The sequence below is a fragment of the Kalmanozyma brasiliensis genome (assembly GCF_000497045.1).
Source record: "Kalmanozyma brasiliensis GHG001 unplaced genomic scaffold PSEUBRA_SCAF12, whole genome shotgun sequence".
Classification (NCBI taxonomy): Eukaryota; Fungi; Basidiomycota; class Ustilaginomycetes; order Ustilaginales; genus Kalmanozyma; species Kalmanozyma brasiliensis.
The window spans coordinates 62854-80018 of NW_015961951.1; the positions used below are offsets into that span (position 1 = coordinate 62854).

General features: G+C 58.2%; 7 protein-coding genes across 7 annotated transcripts; 5 read left to right on the plus strand and 2 right to left on the minus strand.

Annotated features, from left to right (window-relative positions):
* Positions 1-412: 412 nt before the first annotated feature.
* On the plus strand, positions 413-3401 carry PSEUBRA_001061 (Ribosomal protein S17; the record flags this gene model as incomplete). The annotated part of the gene is made up of 2 exons (XM_016434335.2): positions 413-780; positions 1190-3401. 2 exons carry the CDS (start codon positions 413-415, stop codon positions 3399-3401), a joined length of 2580 nt encoding a protein of 859 aa, XP_016294105.2.
* A 720-nt stretch (positions 3402-4121) lies between these two features.
* PSEUBRA_001062 (WD40 repeat) lies at positions 4122-7616 on the plus strand (the record flags this gene model as incomplete). Its single annotated transcript, XM_016434333.2, has 1 exon — positions 4122-7616. One exon carries the CDS (start codon positions 4122-4124, stop codon positions 7614-7616), a length of 3495 nt encoding a protein of 1164 aa, XP_016294106.2.
* Positions 7617-8301: 685 nt separating this feature from the next.
* On the plus strand, positions 8302-9682 carry PSEUBRA_001063 (Ribosomal protein L28e; the record flags this gene model as incomplete). The annotated part of the gene is made up of 3 exons (XM_016434337.1): positions 8302-8427; positions 8905-9118; positions 9549-9682. 3 exons carry the CDS (start codon positions 8302-8304, stop codon positions 9680-9682), a joined length of 474 nt encoding a protein of 157 aa, XP_016294107.1.
* Positions 9683-11118: 1436 nt separating this feature from the next.
* PSEUBRA_001064 (Hydrophobin) lies at positions 11119-11553 on the plus strand (the record flags this gene model as incomplete). The annotated part of the gene is made up of 2 exons (XM_016434339.1): positions 11119-11244; positions 11332-11553. 2 exons carry the CDS (start codon positions 11119-11121, stop codon positions 11551-11553), a joined length of 348 nt encoding a protein of 115 aa, XP_016294108.1.
* An 803-nt stretch (positions 11554-12356) lies between these two features.
* PSEUBRA_001065 (Apolipoprotein O) lies at positions 12357-13342 on the plus strand (the record flags this gene model as incomplete). The annotated part of the gene is made up of 3 exons (XM_016434334.1): positions 12357-12371; positions 12490-12612; positions 12731-13342. The coding sequence occupies 3 exons, from the start codon at positions 12357-12359 to the stop codon at positions 13340-13342; spliced, it is 750 nt and encodes a 249-aa protein (XP_016294109.1).
* Positions 13343-13836: 494 nt separating this feature from the next.
* On the minus strand, positions 13837-14391 carry PSEUBRA_001066 (uncharacterized protein; the record flags this gene model as incomplete). The annotated part of the gene is made up of 1 exon (XM_059464552.1): positions 13837-14391. The coding sequence occupies one exon, from the start codon at positions 14389-14391 to the stop codon at positions 13837-13839; it is 555 nt and encodes a 184-aa protein (XP_059321112.1).
* A 1449-nt stretch (positions 14392-15840) lies between these two features.
* Positions 15841-16908, minus strand: PSEUBRA_001067 (uncharacterized protein; the record flags this gene model as incomplete). The annotated part of the gene is made up of 1 exon (XM_016434354.2): positions 15841-16908. One exon carries the CDS (start codon positions 16906-16908, stop codon positions 15841-15843), a length of 1068 nt encoding a protein of 355 aa, XP_016294110.2.
* Between the last annotated feature and the right edge of the window lie 257 nt (positions 16909-17165).

Here is a 17165-nt window from a genome sequence, read left to right on the forward strand (position 1 = left end):
ACAATGACTGAGCCCATCTAGTGGCTCAGCCATCTCGGAGGTTGTGATGAGTGGATGGGATGAAGGAAGGCCTGAGCGGCATGTCTGGAGCGCAGTTCAGGGTCCACTTTCTAAAGTCACACACGGCTACCTGCATGGCCCTGCAGAGTCAGCGAGTCTGACTTTGGATTACTAAGCACAATTCTTCTTGAGCAGCCAAATTCTCGAATTGGCCATGATCATCCTTCCAGCTCGTCTAACACCATCTTCACCCTGTTCGATAGCGTCAAAGCCTCAACACGACTGTACTCTCATCTATCGGGCAGCTCACAGCGCTTTCGGCTACTTCCGTCGCTCTCACGGACTCATTCTCGCGTCCCCCTCACGTCACAGCCAAGCTTGAAAAGTCGTCATTCCGCACACAATCTCCACGATGGTGATCCAAACGATCGAAGGCATCGTTACCAAAGCAGGCGTCATGGCGAAAACAGTCACCGTCACCGTCGAGCGGCGTCTATTGCATCCGAAGCTGCTCAAGCCATACATCCGACACAAAAAGTATCTCGTGCATGACGAGGGGAACTCGCTTTCGGTGGGAGACAAGATCATCGCCGAGGCATGCCGGCCACTTTCCGCACGCAAGCGATTCACACTCTCGGACAAGATTGGCACCAAGCAGGAAGCGCAGGCGAGACGAGCCAAAGCGGAGAGCTTCATGTCGGCAGAGGACAAGGAGAAGATTCGCATCGAGCAATTGGTCAAGGACGAGACGGCCAAGCGAGCTGGTGGCAGCGGCTCAAGGTAGCCAGATCATTCCAATCAGCCTTCTGTTTGAGCACCACTGATGCTCTTGTACTATAGTCACGCATATCATCCATCCTTTTAGCATTTCCGTCGTTCGCAGCAAGCAGTCTTCTCGTCCAGAGCAGTATATGCTCCCATTGAGACTTGATGCTATCCCGCGAGACATTTTTCTTCTTCACTCGTCCATCTTACGAGCTAACATTGACCCCAAAATCGATTCACGCGTTAGGCGCGGCACAACACACCTCGTCAAGGGTCTGTGCCTCGGCAAGCAACCGGACAACCTCAACCGGATACACACACACACACACACACACATCTTAAACCTCTTCAAGCGGGACAAGGATTCTTTCCACCATCACAATCTCTACAAAAGCACAGCTGGGCTGATCGCTGCTGCTGGCAGGCACAAGTCCACCAGCATCATGGTCAAGGATGGGAAAGCAGACGACGAGATCGCTCGACCGGTCCGCTCCAGCAGTTTGCGCGCCAACCACGCCTTGCAACTTCCACCAAGCCACTCGTCTCTGTCAGTGCGCAGCGACAATGACAACTCGGGCTACATCACCGCCTCGTCTAGTCGCGTCTCGCAGCTTGACAGCGAGCCAGTAACAGCGCTACCCCGTATCGATCTCAACTCGATTCACTCCTCGACGCCCACAAAGAACACGCCAATGTCAAGGACTCCTTCATCAGACTCGCTGTCCGACATGGGCAATAGCAGCAACGACACCAGCCCGGCAAATCTAGCCTCGCTCAGCTCGGTCACCACGTTCGTCCCAAGCACCCTCTCCGACCCTCCCTCCTCCGACGACGACGACGACGCTACTTCAGACCCTGAGGGCGCTGCCAGCAACGACGCTGACATCGTCGACAAGTACGACTTTGACCTCCGCGACCCTCCTCGCAACCTACCTAGCTCAGAAAGCCACTGGTCTACAACGGACCACCTCCGCGAGGCCATGGAAGGAGACGTCCTCACCATCAGTCACTCGCATGCTACCAGCATCAACGAGTCGCGCCCAATCTCGCGCTCCCCCTCCCACCACGGCGACTCAACTTCCCAGAATCACTCATCCTTTCCCATGAGCATCTCCGCGTCGTGGCCGTCGCTAGCGCTGCCACCCTCGGCGGTGAAGCTCCAACGTCGGAGACGCAACATCCTGCTCAAGCTGCTAAAGACCTTCGAGGGGCGGGAACAGGTCCTGCACCTCTGCCACTCGCTCGTCCTGCTGCTCTATTCGTCGCTGGATCACCCGGTGCCGCAGACGTATCGCGGCGCCATCGCACGGCCAGTCGGAACAGTGCTCGCCTTCTCCTTCCCTCGCCCAATGCGCGTCGCGCTCATGCAAAGGATCTACACCACCGCAGAAGGGATCGACAACTTCCGTCGCGTCATCCTCATCGCTCGCTGGGTCACCTCCGCCACCGAAGCGGCGATGGACCACTGGCAGCAAATACAGGACAATCGGAGACTCAAACAGAAAGCAAAGGAGCTCGAGAGAGAGGACCGTGAGATTGAGTGGACGGGCGAAGAGCCGATACACAAGGGATCGGATGATGTCGAAGGCGCATTCCCACGCTGGTTGCAGCCGCCCAGCCTTGCGCCCTTCGACGTCGAGGATGAAAAGGGGGAACAGAGCTTTGCCAAGGCGCCACTACGCAAGTTGGGCAAGGTGACCGGGAGGGGGGATGCGACTGGCGCTGTGGGAGCGGATGTCGCTGAGAACGCCAATGAGAAGCGATCCACGAAGCCAGCTGGTCCCAAATCAAAGTCCACCTCGATGCTCCGACCCTTCACACGTCTCTTCTCCTCCCTCTTCCGCCACACCCACCTTTCGATCGCCGCTGAGTCGCTCGCTACGATCGGCGAGGCGTGCGAAACAGCCGCGGTTCTCGCTGGCGGAGGCATGTTCTGGCGCGCCGTCGGGATCCAACGTCTCGGCCTACCTTTCCTGTCCCGACGTCGACGCCAGGGCATTGAACGGCTCGGGATCGTCCTCTCTCTCTGCTCGGTGTTGCTGAGCCTCCTTGTCCTGCGCATCGAGCGCAAGGCCCTTCGATCCGAGCTCCGTTCTGCCCATCGTCGAATCATTCGGGCCAACGACAAGCTCGGATGGGCCACCGATCTCGCCGGCACCACCATCGATCGCGATCAGGCTCTTTCGCATCGCACACGCGATCCCTCCCGCTCGAGGACGCGGACGCAGAGTGGGGAGAAACCCGTCGACCTCCTCGGTGCGGATCTGCAGGCGGCTGCACGGGATCTCGATGACGAAAGCGATTCCAACTCGAGTAGGCTGAGCGAAACATGGACCGTGGTGCCAGACGACGAAGAGCCTCGAAGGCGAACACATCATCCCCATCCCCTCGACGTATCGAGCATGGTCAAGTCGACAGAGCGCTCACTGGTCCGGGCAGAGTCGGATCTGCGCAACACTCGACGCAGGATCAAGCTCAACTTTTGGGAGAAGGTGGCCAACTGGTCCGAAAGCATCTTTTTGGGGTACGAAGCGGCCATGCCTCATGTGGACAAGGACGGTATCGAGGGTTGGACAGGCCTCGTGGCCAGTGCGATTCGGCTGTCCACCATTTGGAAGGAGGTTAGTTGGAGTTAGAATGGCAGTCAGGCACTCGCCATTCATATCCTGCAAGTCTGTTTGACAAGGGCTGGTCAACAGAGTCCTGCGACCGTGTTCTTCCGACGACAAGATCGTCACTACCGTGGATGCCACGTAATGTGCTGAGATTTGAATAGGGAGCACTTGGAATCGCTGGCGGCCATGAAAGAGCATGCTTTTTTGGCTGTTGAGCTCTGTGACGATGGCCCACCGGAGCATGACAGCATCAGAACCACAACAGACTCGACAAACGCCGTGACAATCCAAATGCGACCGACAACAGTACCAACAAGCAACAAGGCTCGGAGGCAAAGCTCAACTGGTACCATCGGGGTCTCGCTGATTCAAGGAGAATCGCGACCAAGCCAATCTTACAGAATCGCCGATTCGAAACACAGATCTTACATTGGCGCGCTGCAGGATGAGGCTGAGCTGCAGCTGCGTTTTTGGATGCTCGACGCGTTGATTGGGCACCGGGTCAGTCATGCAGCCGAGACGTCAAAAGCTGCCGCTCAGCACATTACTTTCAAGGGCAGGGACCAACACCATCTACTTCAGTCACGATCATCATCACCGTCCGAACCATCGCAAGCTATCTGCCAAGCTCAAGCATCGCTCTCATATCCACAACCAATTACAAAGCGTCACTGAATCTACTTCATTGACCAACACGTACCCTCTGTCGAGCCTAGCACACTCGACTCGTCTCCAAGGTTTATGTCTCTTGACCCTTCTCAGCGATCTACACACCAACAAGAAAGCAACACGAATTCCACTCTCTCGCAGAACCAGTCAGTCGAACGCCAACATGACGTCGCTGAACCTCACGAGGCGCCTGGCGCATCCGGGATCCTCACCGATCCTGCAGCGCAGCACGAGCAACACAATAACGACGCAGGACATGTCACAGACCGCAACGCCGACACGGACGCCTCGACCATAGTTCGCGTCACTGATCCTCGTGCTGTCGAGGTTGAAGCTCAGAACGGTCACGCCGACGCGTCGGACGAGCCATCGGCTGTCATCGACGTCGCGCGATTGGCACCCGAACTGCTCATCCGAACATTCGCCTTCCTCGACCCGGTCTCGCTCTCTCGCGCTGCGGCCGTCTGCCGTGCGTGGGCACTAGTTGCTCGCGATGATGCCACCTGGAGAGCCGCCTTCGCTACTTACTTCAGCCTGGAGGCAGCACAGGCGCATCGCGCCGCCTCCCTCGAGGTATCTGCAACGCCCGCGCTTCGCCGTCTCACCAATGCATCTTGGCGTCAAGAGTTCCAACAACGAGTGGACCTTCTCCGTCAATGGCGAAAGTCACGGACGCCCACTGTTCTCAGCACGCCCCGCGTCGACATCATCAAGAAGATCTCGCTGTCGAAACAGCATCGCATTCTTCTCTCGGCTACCGACACGTACGGCGTCGCATCGCGTTCCAACCCTTGGACCGGCAAGGTGATCAAAGGCTACCTTGATGCAGAGGGAACCGTCAACGGTGCAGGCAATGGCAATCCGAATCAAGAATTCAGTCCGAACGTGACATCGCTCAATATGAGCTCTGACGCCTCGCATATCTTCTGGGGATTCCGCTCAGGTGAAGTGGGCATGACGATCATCTCCAGGCAAGGAGCGAATCCCCGCGGATTGATTCGCAGCGTGCGCTTCACGCCCCGCGCATCTCATGCAGGGCCCGTCACGGCCATTGCCATCCCGTTCGCCAGCGACAGTGACGGAGCTCACGGCCCAGGTCGTAGCCCCGAACGTCTTCGACAGGCCACTGCCATGCTCGGCGACGTTGCATCCACCTTTGTCACCGCTGGCTTTGACGGCAGCGTACGCCTGTGGTCCTCGGAACGCCAATGGCCGCTCTGGATTGCAGCTTCCTCGACAAAAGCTCCATTGGCCAATGCCATATCCTCAGGCACGCCTGATCAGAACAATGCCGAAACAGCTGCTCCCCTCTGCGCACTTGCCTACGATGCAAAAAGTGGCGTCATCGTAGCCGGCAGCACCACCGGCAAGGTCTTTGTTTGGACACACATTGACGTGGCAGCGCTGCTCCGCATTCCTCCAGAAGCTACCGACCCGGAGCATCTCCAGAACGGTTCGCCAGGACCCGAGACTTTGGAGGCTCACGGGCAGTTCCTCCGCCTCTCACAGGCGATTTGCCCGACCACCATTAACATGCCCCCAGGTGCCGCTGCAGAAGTCGCTGTGAGCTCCATCTTCATTGACGCTGCCTCCAAGCCGACGGACGCCGGCTCGAGCGCACAAGACTGCTCGATCCTAGTCCACCACTCTGGCGCCCGAGTCTTGCTGCGCCACCGCATCTCGCAAGACCCATCCGATTCCGTCGAGACGACCATCCTTGGCGCCGCGGTGATGGACGAGATCACAGCCATCCGCGTCGACTTCGAGCCTCGCCTGCCCAAACGCGATCCCCGGTCCACTGCACACAGCCCCTCCATCAGCGTCCACGCCTCACCCACACTCTCCGCCACGAAACCGGAGAAAGGCACCACCCTTGCCATCGGCCAGACGTTCGACACGTACGACACCTCGAGCCAGTACCCTGAACGGAAACTCGTCTGTATCGGCACCAAGTCGGGTTCACTCTTCCTGTTCGACTGGGAGAGCACCGGCTCTGCCTTCTCCCTCGACACGCAACATGAATGGCAAGGTCCAACTCCCCGCTTCCAGGGCAAACTTCAGCTACTCCCCTCCATCGGCTGGGAAGCACACCACACATCCATCACCGCCCTCGACATGACACCGCTGCACATCTTCGTCGGCACCTCAGACGGGACGATCAAAGTGTTCGACTCTCTCGCGGGTGACCTGCAACGGACGATCAACGACCGCACCGCGACACGGCACCCTGCTCGGATGCTCGCTGCGGGCGAACTGACTGAATCGGAAGCGGCGCGGTTCAGAGTGACGCAGATCATCGCGGACCACGAATGCCTCGTAGCATCCATCGGGCATCAGGTGCTGGCGTTCAAAGCGGAGGCGTGGATTTCGAAGCGCGCTGCGGCTGCCGCAGGTGCCGGTCCAGCGAGCAAGACGAGGGGAGCCCAACCGAGGTTGTCGGACAACAAGTGGTTGGGGCAGGTGGAGTTGCGGCGCGATGTGAGGGAGACCGAGGCCGAGTTGGAGGCCGAGGCTGAGGAGAGGGAGGTCGAGTATAGTAAGATTAGGAACAGGCAGGGGTTCGAGTTGGAAGGTCTGAGTGAGACCGAGGCGTTGGAGTATGCGTTGATGCTGTCGAGGGATGAGGAGGCTGCGACCGCGACGAGCAAGGCGAGGCACATGGGTGGCGCTGGATATGTTCCGGGTGCGCACGCCGGGTCGAGTAGGAGACCCATAGAGACGCCAGTGGAGGTAGTGGAGGACCCGGAGTTGGCGGATGCGCTGGAACAGATCGCGTTGGCCGAATCTAGGGAGTCGACGCCATTCCACCCTTCGCCCAGGTACAGACTGCTCGAGGATACGGACTTCGATGTCGACCTCGACGACCTCGACGAGCCGTCCGGCCGACCCTCCCCCTCTCCCTCACCGGGCGCCTCCCCTTACCTGTCAGATGTGTCATCGCCCCCTTCACGAGCATGGACGATCCTCTCGCAAGCCGGAGCGAGCGCCACCACCCCCGCCCACGCCTCGGATCGGTGGGGGTCGCACTCCAAGGTTCGAACCGTGAATGTTCCGCGCCAGGCGCGGCTGAGCTCGCCCACTCCTGCCGAGGCGATGTCCATCAGCAGCAGTTTGGGTAGCAGCGTTCGGTCGCCACCGGAACTACACTCGCCGAGGGACTTCCCGGCAATGGAGAGCCCGCGCCACACTCCGGCGGTCGGAGGGGAGGGGCTGACGCCGGGTCAAGTGTCTCCGTTCTTCAGAAGAGGTTCTGGGTTCAACGCGACCAGCTCGCCTGCCAGTCCCGGGCCAGGAGCCGTGGGAAAGTGGACCAAGAGCCCGAATCTTCGTCCAGTCGACGCGAGACCGAACGCGTGGGCCAGTCGATCGCCACGAGCGTCTACGAGCGGCGAGGCCAAGCCAAGTCTGCTAGCCGAGTCGCTGAAGGAGGGCAAGGGCAAGGGTCGCGCCGAGGCTGCTGGGGAGGGCAGGCCGGCGGCGGACGCGGATGAGCAAGACATGGACGAAGAGATGCGTTTCGCGATTCAGCTCAGTCTCGCCGAGCAGCGATCTAGGACCGAGACTTGATTGTATACGATATGGTTTTGTTTTAATAGACTAGCAGTTTTGGCTCCAAGTTGAGCGGCGTCAAGTGCCAGTTCTTCCAGCGCCAGGATCCCTTCAAATGGCCGCCTGAAGCTGTCCGATTCGAGTATGCGCCCTGCTTCCTGTGTTCAGTGTCGCTCTTGATGCGTGACAGGGACTGGAGGATGAGGATATGACAGGGATGCCACATGAAATAATCTGCAGCGGTGACTAAATAAATCGCCCGCGAAATAGAGGTCTAGAAATGCAGGACAGCCGTCGAAGCAGCCATGAGAACCTCCTCGATGCGGGCAGCAAAACATCTCGGCGACATCTGACAATTCATTCGGTGACATTCCATATCAGCATGTCAGAGAGATAGCAACTGCGACGAAGAGACACTGATGTATATCGGTGAATGGGGCAATATCGCCGATACACAATGGCGTATCGCCGATCACTCAAAGGCTCGGCCGAAGACTTGGATGCTCGGGTCCGAGTCAGCTCACAGAATTAGAAGACTCAATCGGGTGTGGGTCCAACCCAACCCTCGCCGATCTGCCCAATCCTCGCGAGAAGAAGCCAGGAGCACAGATCGTGCGTTGGACCTTGTCGTCGACGTCGCACAGAGCCATCGGCTTACGAACACCATCATCTCTCCACCAAAAGACAGATACATCATTTCAAAATGGCTTCCCAGGATCTCCAGTGGCTTCTTGTCCGCAACAACTCGAGCTTCATCGTGAAGCAGAAGGGTCTCGGCCGCATCTTCTCTCGCGAGCCCCGCAACCTCGTTCAGCTCCACAGCTACAAGGTAAGATCACCAGCAACGACCGACGCGACATGACGATGAAGACCACCCGGAGCAGTTCAACAGCCACAACGACACGTCGCAGCAAAGCATATTAGCAGTGTCCTTACCTACTGTCAGCGAGGGTTTGGCAGGGTCACGTGCGCTCAATGTGCGACTCGGTCGATTTGCTGTTTCCAGGAGGCCCGACATTGCCATTAGCTTCGACACTGCATGTTCAGGCGAGCAGGTTCGCATCTGTTCGACTCTCGGGGAAGCTGGAGGAGGTGAAGCAGCGCGTCACCACAGCCATAGCGTTGTCGAGCCATCCAGGTCTCGAATGCCGACATCTTGACGACAACCGACGAGTCCATGTCACCCTCCGGCGCGACCAACGCTCCAGGTCCTCTTCATCGTCTAAGCCCTCGCCCATACCGACATATTGTACTGACCTCCACCTCCACGTATCATCTCGCACCTCCGCCATTGCTAATCCTGCAGTACTCTGGTGTTGTCAACGCCAAGGCTGTCGGCATCTCGCCCTCCAAGAACGGCAAGGGTCTTGAGATCACCACCAAGAACGGCAAGCAGGGCACCAACGCCATCAAGGCCGTGCTCAACACCGCCACCATCAAGAAGGGTGGTGGACGTCGTGCTTCCGGCCTCGTCTCCAACGTCGTTGCCAAGCGCGGTTACCGCTCTGACCTGACCCGAGGTACGTATCAATCAATCGACAGCAACATCAGCATCGATACAGGATGAAGCAAGGAACACGAGTGGAGGAAGTGAAAGGGAATACTGGTCAGGAAGGACCACTGCATTGCGCTAGAACCCACCGGATATCCTTCGGGATCACCTCCTTGAAGGTTTGGGCGTAAAAGCGATGCAATAACGAACATTTGCGTCTGGGCGGAGTCACGCTTGCGTGCTTCTCGTGGGGCCCTGCGGTCTCTCTGCAGACTCTGCTGGCTCACCAATGTTGTGTCGCTCCTCAGGGGCGGTGCGACTGCCCGACGTACATTATCACATCAAGGCAAACAGGGTTGACGGAGGTCCAGGAGCAAGAAATGTCAGCATCGTTTCAAGCGCAGCAGACCACTGACATTCTTCGATTTCATTCGCTTCCATCCCTTTGCATCGAATAGCTGCCGTCGTCCGTGGCTCCGCCATCCTCCGCTCGCAGCGTGGCCGCCGCGAGGCTCCCGTCCGCAAGGCCCGCGGTACTGGCTCGCGCAAGGTCGCCCAGGTCGAGAAGACTGACGAGCCCGTCGTCGCCTAAACGTGCGCTCCTTTCGTAGCACATCTTACAAAAGGACCTGCCGACTGTCTCATCGACTATAATAGCAATGCGACAGTAGAGCTGCAGCATGATCCTTGCCGTGTGTGAAGATTCGATGAGAGGATGACTGGCATCGTTTGACGTCGAGACGAAATTCGACGTGTCAGAAGGCAAGTTTATCGAGGCACCAAAGCGCTTCGCCATGAAAACCCGCCGAGGGCCTGTTGGAGGCGCGTGACGATCCCAGCTGCCGGCCCGCAGGTTAGCATCCAGTACTCCTAATTTGACAGCAAAGCACGATGCGAATCTCATGGATGGAGCGTGCATCGCAGGCCCTGGTCGAATGTACGGAAAAGTCGGAAACGAGGTCGACAGAAGCATCTCGACTCCGTCAAATGTGGTTCACATTCCAAGCCACATATTTTCGTCTCGGCAGTCACAGCGAACAAGGTAAGAGATCGGCTACGTGCGCATGCAGTCCTTGACACGGGACTCACAAACAATCCGGACGTACTTCGCATTCCACCGCCTCAGCCAGTCTGCGTCAATCGGAAGAATCTTCTCGAAACGTTGCTGGAAGCTTCGTCCCATGATCGACATGATCGCTTCGACGGGCTCCTGCTTCGCTGTCACGGAGACAAGACAGACAAACAAATTCATGGCAGCCACATCTGCATTGCTGATCATGACTGCACACTTGGACGTGACCCCTACCGCTCACGATGTTTGTATGCACGCGTCACTCCCGGTCGTCTGGATCGTGCCTTGCACACGCGCTTCTTCACGCGGAGTACGTGCCGTAAGACGCATGATTTTGCTTTGAGCATTCTGCTGCGATGATGAATACCTTCGACTCGCTTACGCGTACCGATGAGGAGCCCTATGCGCGCAGTCATTCCTTGCTGCTTCGAAGAATTGCAAATTGCCAAACGCTGCCTGCTGCATGCCTCCTCCTCTGCGACCTCTTGCGCGACTCGACGTCTGGCAGCCAACTTACAGATTGTCCTGATGTCCGCCGATGCATCCGAACTTCTCGCCTGGGCTCGCCAGTTGTTGTGGGCACGACCGTCGCAGGGCTTGATGTTGACATCCCTCAGGCTCACCTTGTGCTCTGGTGAGATATCGTCGAATGGGACCGGCTTGGCAGCTATTCGGTATCGTTGACTGTGATACAGTCAAGCGCGTGTGTCCGAGACGCAGATCCTTTGTCGTACCATCGAACGATACAGCGAAGCTACCTCCTCTCTCGCAAGCGCGCTATACGGCCCCCTGTAAGCTCATCTCTCAACCCTCGAAACGTATAAAGAAAGACCCAAATGGCGTCGTTCTCCTCTCCCTTTCATCATCACTCCACTCAAGCACTCCACTCCACACCACTCTTCCACTCTTCCCCACCTTCCTCGGCTCTTCAGCTCCCCAATTACACTCTCTTCAAAATGCAGTTCAAGACCATCTTCGCCACTGTTGCCGCTCTCGCCGCCGTTGCCTCGGCCATGCCTACTGGCGAGCACAACTTCAACGGCCAATGCTCCACTGGTCAGGCTCAGTGCTGTTCGCAGGTCGTGAGTACACCGCTGCTTTCTCTCTCTTTACTTGCCTCCAACAGCGATCTGACCTTTCTTCTCTCTTTATGAACTTCCCCGGAGCAGAAGCAAGGCAAGCAGGCCCAGGACGCGCTTGCCGGTCTCGGTCTTGCCTTCAACGAGCTCCTCGACGGCGCTATCGGCCTCGACTGCCAGCAGATCCCCATCGCTGGTGTCGGCGCCTCGCTCGCCCTGCAGAACACGTGCAAGAGCCAGCCCGTCTGCTGCCAGGGCACCGCCAACAACGGTCTTGTCCAGACCTCGTGCACTCCCATCTCGCTCAACTGAGTTGTGGGATGATCGGTTGAGCAGCGATCGACAGCTCCTCCCCTTCCAGGTCAACTTCGATTTCTTGCACTTCCCCGCACTTGCGTTTCCACCTGCATTTTGTACTCCCCCCCTCCGCTCCCGTCTAATCTCCCCTATCCGCAATCCCACTCCTACTCCCCCAAACATGCTTTGATTCTCTGTGACAGACTGTCGATCCTTTTGAGCTCGCATCTTGGCTTGTGCATCTGCACGCCCTTTTCGCACCCCTCTTCCAATTCTCTCTCGCACAAACCAGCACTCGGTGTCGCATCTTGGCGACGTCAGCTACAGCGCTTCCGGCTCAAGTTGACCTTGCTTCACGCCTTTGCACACAGTCTCGGGCCACAGATTCAGCACTGGCTCTCTTCGACCCTCGAGGACGCCTGTATTGCAGTGAAATCACCTGTCTGACGATCTATAGCTCTCATCGTGACGAGCACCGTCGGACGTCGAGGACACCAGCGTCAGGCATACCCGTCAGAAAATGCAAATTGTTACATCGTCGATCCTTTCCCGGCAAAATTGGTGGACCGTCACGTGCGGAGCTTCGTCGCATTCTCAGTCGCAGCTGCCCTGAGTCTTCCGAAAGTTGGCTCGAGAACTCCACACAGGTTCCGCACCGCGACCCTTTCGCGAAGATCGTTGTTCACTGACTTCTCACATCACCTTTGCACGTCGCCCTTCCACATTTCGAGCCTTGCGGACACGACAAGCCGCTTCAGCAGCATCTACTCTTTCGTGCACCTACCTAGAGCGGTCACAGGCACACAGACAAGCACAGGATGATTGCAGCTTCGGTATGTATCCGTCTCGAGGAATCGTCTATGCAGCATATCAAAGGACGAGCTTGGCTGACACTCTTCTCTCCCGTATGGCGACTGAACGCATCGTGACGACCTCGATGACCCTCAATAGGCGCGTTCGGCCTCAGCAAAGGTGGCAGCAGGTGCCTCGGTCGCCATGATCGCGGCCACCTCGTCGGTCCTCCTATCCAAGCCGATCTACAACGAGGAGGCCAGCTCGAGCGGCGCTTCCAAGGTGAGCCCTCCCACCTTCCTCCCTCGCTCATCGAATCCGTCTACTGACCCTGATCCCCTTCCTGACTACCGTCCCTCCACACGACGCATCGTCGACCATCGCAATTCGCTCGTTCCAGCTCTCGATCTACCCGCAACCCGATCCGAAAGTCGAGATCGTCCCTGTCCAGACCGAACTCGAGCGTCAGATCGGCTCTGCACGTCGTTCCCTCACCCACCTCACGTCCGACACGCGCTCCACGCTGCGCAGTCTGGTCGATCGCTGGATCTCCATTGAGCGCTCGGTCGAGGGTGAGGTCAAAACGCTCATCCCAACCTCGGAACCTCTCACCCCCGGTCTTCTCTATGTCGGCGTGGCCACGTTGGCAGGCTCCATCTTTACCCGCTATCGCGCTTTCCCCATCCGAATCCTCACCCCGCCCCTTGCGCTGTTGGTCAGTCTGAACCACTTCAACCCGCAACTCGCCTCGAACCTCGGGTCGTACTACGAAGGGTTGGAGAAGAGGTACGTCCCAGCCCTGACGGAACAGAGGCGGAAATGGACCAGCAAAGGCGAGGGTTACGTCAAGGAGGCCACAAGGGGAATTCACGAGTTGAAGGATAAGACCGAACAGGGGGTCAGGAGCGGTTTGCAGACGGTCGAGCAGCAAACCGGGTTGAAGGTCGCCGATGTCGTTCAGGCCAAGGACCAGGCCAAGGTGGCGATCAAGGACCAGATGAAGGCTGTATAGATGCGAGGCTGCGAAGAGGTCGATGCAATGGCCAACTTTGATTGATATTGCCAAAGAGGGGAACGTGTGGACTTGCTGTGCTGCTTGCTCGCTCGCACACTGGGGTCGTCGAGTGTGGTGCTCTTGAGGAGCAAAGTCAACTTGACCAGGACCAAATGAAATCGACCTGAGCTGTGCTCTGTCCGACACTTCGGCGCGCGATCTTTGATTGGCACTTGGGAGGTCTTGCCAAGGCCAATTCAAGACCTGTCGGCCCGGCAATAGGCGACACCGGCCTTCTGCTCGCAACGTGAGATCGTCGCAGCGCGTCCGCTCTCTGCCTGGACGTACTCTCTGAGGGAGCGCTTGCTGATGCTCTCAACCCCCTCCTTACCGATTATCGCATACGCTCACGCACAGCAAACTCGCACGACGTCCGAGGCTGCACTCCACGAGGTCTCTTTCGCACGCTTTATATGAATGCCAGGTAAAAACAGATGTCGAACGATGGTGGCCTACCAGCACCATACCTCGTTCATTGCCCTTTCCTTGCGCGCCAGCTCGTCCTGAAACCTCTGCAGCTCCCTCCTCAGCTGGAGATTCTCTTTCTCCAGCCTCTCCACTTTAGCCTGGACTGCCGGCCGATTGGGTGGGGTGGGGAACGCTTCGTCGAGGCAGAAAGAAGAGCTCGACTCGAAGGATTCGTTCGAATCGCGTCGTGCATCCTCGGTGGGATCCAACTGAAGCTGGTCCAACAGCTGGCTCATTCTGTGCGCTAGGGACGAAGTGCGCGCTGGCGGCTGTGCGTCTTCGACCGTGCGACTCGATTTGAGCGGTATCACCTCCGGACTGCACGTGGACGATGCTGGCGTGTCCTCCTCGCCATCGCTGGTGCAGCTGGTGGAGGAAGAAGCGAGGCTCGACCCACGTGAATGGGGAGGGCGGGTGAATGGTTGACTGTACAGAGGTGTGCCGTTGAGGATGTGCGTTGTGCTGCGATGGGCTGTGCGTGTCCGTGCGGGTGGTGAGAAGCGTGGACCGCGTTGTGGGGACGATCTTGACAATTCCATTGAAGAGGACGCGGATGATGATGGGGGCGCCGACATCATCGATGGTGATGCAGGTGCAGACATGGTCGGTTTGAAAGGTGCAGATGTTGTGGAAGCGCTGGAGCTAGAGGAAGATATGCTGCTCCGAATCTCAAGCGGCGCATTTGATGGAGGACACGACTGCGAGGTGATGGTAGGAGAGGTTATGAAGCAACCCGGAATCATCGGTACTGGTGGTATTGGTAGCGAGAGGCGTGGTCTTGACTCCCCAACGAGCGAGGGTCGCCGTTCCGATCGCTTCAGCAAGGCCGGGTTCGCGCTGCTCGATGCGAGACGCTCTGAACTGTACATCGTGCTTCGTGTCAAGACTTGACCACGATGTGAGGGCTGACCATTCGGCATGTTGATTTTAAAGGGTGTCTCAGAGTCATCAAGGTGACACACCCTCCGTAGCGTCGGAGGTGCACGAGGGTACAGCGGAGCCTTACAACGACAGAGGCGAGGGGCATTGTGCGCCGATGTCGCAGCACAAAGCATTCATTGCTCAGAGAACGGCGAACAATGAAGTCCTCGTGGCAGCGAGGCGGTCAGACAGCCGCCTGCACGAGGCCACTCAAACGGGCTGTCTTACAAGACGAAGCTGCCTGCTCAACCATGAATCGGCGTGCCAACGTTGTCCGTCAACTTGTGCAGAGTCGGAAGGCAAAATTCGGCATCTCGTGGAGCAGAACCCCGCGGGCCGGAGTCTGCGCTCCAGCTGTTACACCGTTCCGCAGGCAAACAGAAATCATATTCGAGCTCAAAGTGGGCCACGACCACCCCTTGCGTGCCCGTTCGCCTTGTCTTCCCACACCGCAACCTTCCACGAATAAGTGGTAAGATGGCGCGCCCCGGTACGGACGGTGCGAAGGGAGCCAACCCGGTATATGGCTGTCCGGAACGGCCCTCGCTTATCGCATCGCGCGCTGCGTAAGATTTGTTTGCTGTCTCACATTTGGGCACGCTAGCCGTTTGTTCTCATGCTAACACCGCCTAGCGTGGCATACACCGATCGTTACACCCATCTGTCTACGGTGAAGCGCGACCAGAGCAGTCTGATCCTTGCCAGGACCTCGTAGCGAAGGGAGGATGAAGCAAGGGTTTGTTTGTTGCAAGAACGGATCATGCAGCTTGGCGCAACGCCGAAAATGTCTCAGGTCGGACCGATTTGCGCGCCTTGATCGAAGCCTTCGACGGCGTTTGCACTTTTGACAGCCCTTCGCCGCCCGCGCCCTACCATCGGAGCTTGTCCCTGGTCGAGGAGGCTGTCTCACCTAACAAACATAATAGCTTCAAACGTGCTCCCGCCGAGTCTCACAGGGTGTCTAGCAGTTGGTCTCGCTGATCTTTTTCCGATTTGACGTGCTTGATCAACCCTTGCGTTGCCTGCCATACGCTTGGTATCGCTCCCATCACCCGATCTGTCCGCGGCTACCCACTCCCACCAAATCGCTCGGCCGCCATGGCACGAAACATATCCATCGTCGCCCCCTCCTTCCTCTTCATCTCTCCCACCCTCTCCTGCAACTCCGCTTTTCTCTCCTCGACCCTCTCCTGCCTCGCCAGCTCCCTCTTGCCCAACCTCCGTTCGCCCCCTTCGCCCGCGCGACTAGGCTCGTCGTACAGCTCGCGATCGTCCAATTCGAGCCCGTCGTCGTTGCGCCTCGCGAAGGCGCGGTTGGATTCCCGCTTTTCGAGTCGTTTCTCGTGCATTCGGTCTCGACCCGTTGCCCGACCGTGGAGCGTCTCCGCTTCGTCGGTTGCATCCGTGCGAGCGCGACGGCGGGCATCGGCTTCGCTGATCCGCGTCATTTCGCGTGTGTGTTCACGATCCACCTGCCGGTCCGAGTGACGTTGAGACCAGCCTGAATCCCGGTCTCCCTGCTGCCCCCTGTCATTCCTCTCGCCGCGCTCCTCCCCCTCCCTCGGAACGTGATCCCGACGCGCATGTCGTTCGGCATCCCTCGCCTCCCGAGCCCCCCGACTCTGCCCATTGGTCAAGGTGTCCACAGTGTCCCGTACACTCTCCATCACCTCCCTCTCACCCTTGCTCAACCCCTTCAATCCCCACTGATGCCTTGTTTGACTACTTCCACTTCCTCCACTCCGGAGCGTTCCCGCGTAATAGACATCGTCCAACCGACCGGAGTTCCACTTGGACACGAAGCGATCAAAGTGCTTTCGCGCGGATGAGGACGATAGCTCGTCGAGAAAGAGACTGCGCGCCGAGAGGTAGGATTTAAACTCGTACGAGCGAGCGTAGTAGTCGTCCGCGGTGAGGGGAGTTGCTCCGTGCGGCAAGGTCGGGGCGGAAGTGGGTGAGAGCAGAGGGCGGCGTGAGGAGGAAGGTGAGGCGGAGCGATCGCGCCGCTGCTTGTTGGCCGAGCTGGAAGGCGAGGGATCGCGGTGATGGCGGTTGGAACGCTTCGACGACCCTTCGCGATTGCGATCAGCACGATGGGTGGAGCGCTCGTCCCGTCGGCGGTCGTCAGCTGGCATTCTGTCTGACGTCAAGTCGAGGTTGCGATGACAAGGAAGGAGGGCGGAAAAGCGTGCTGCTCGCCATCAAGGGTCCAGAAAACCGACCGCGAAAAGTCGCCGACTTCCGAAATCTCACACGCTCCACCACTCACGTCTTCATCCTGCTCCTCCTTAGACGTCCGCACACACCCACTCACTGCACACGCCGCTTGCATCCGTTCCATGGCGCAAAGCCCTTCTGACATTCGACAATACGACGTTGTACAAATCCACTT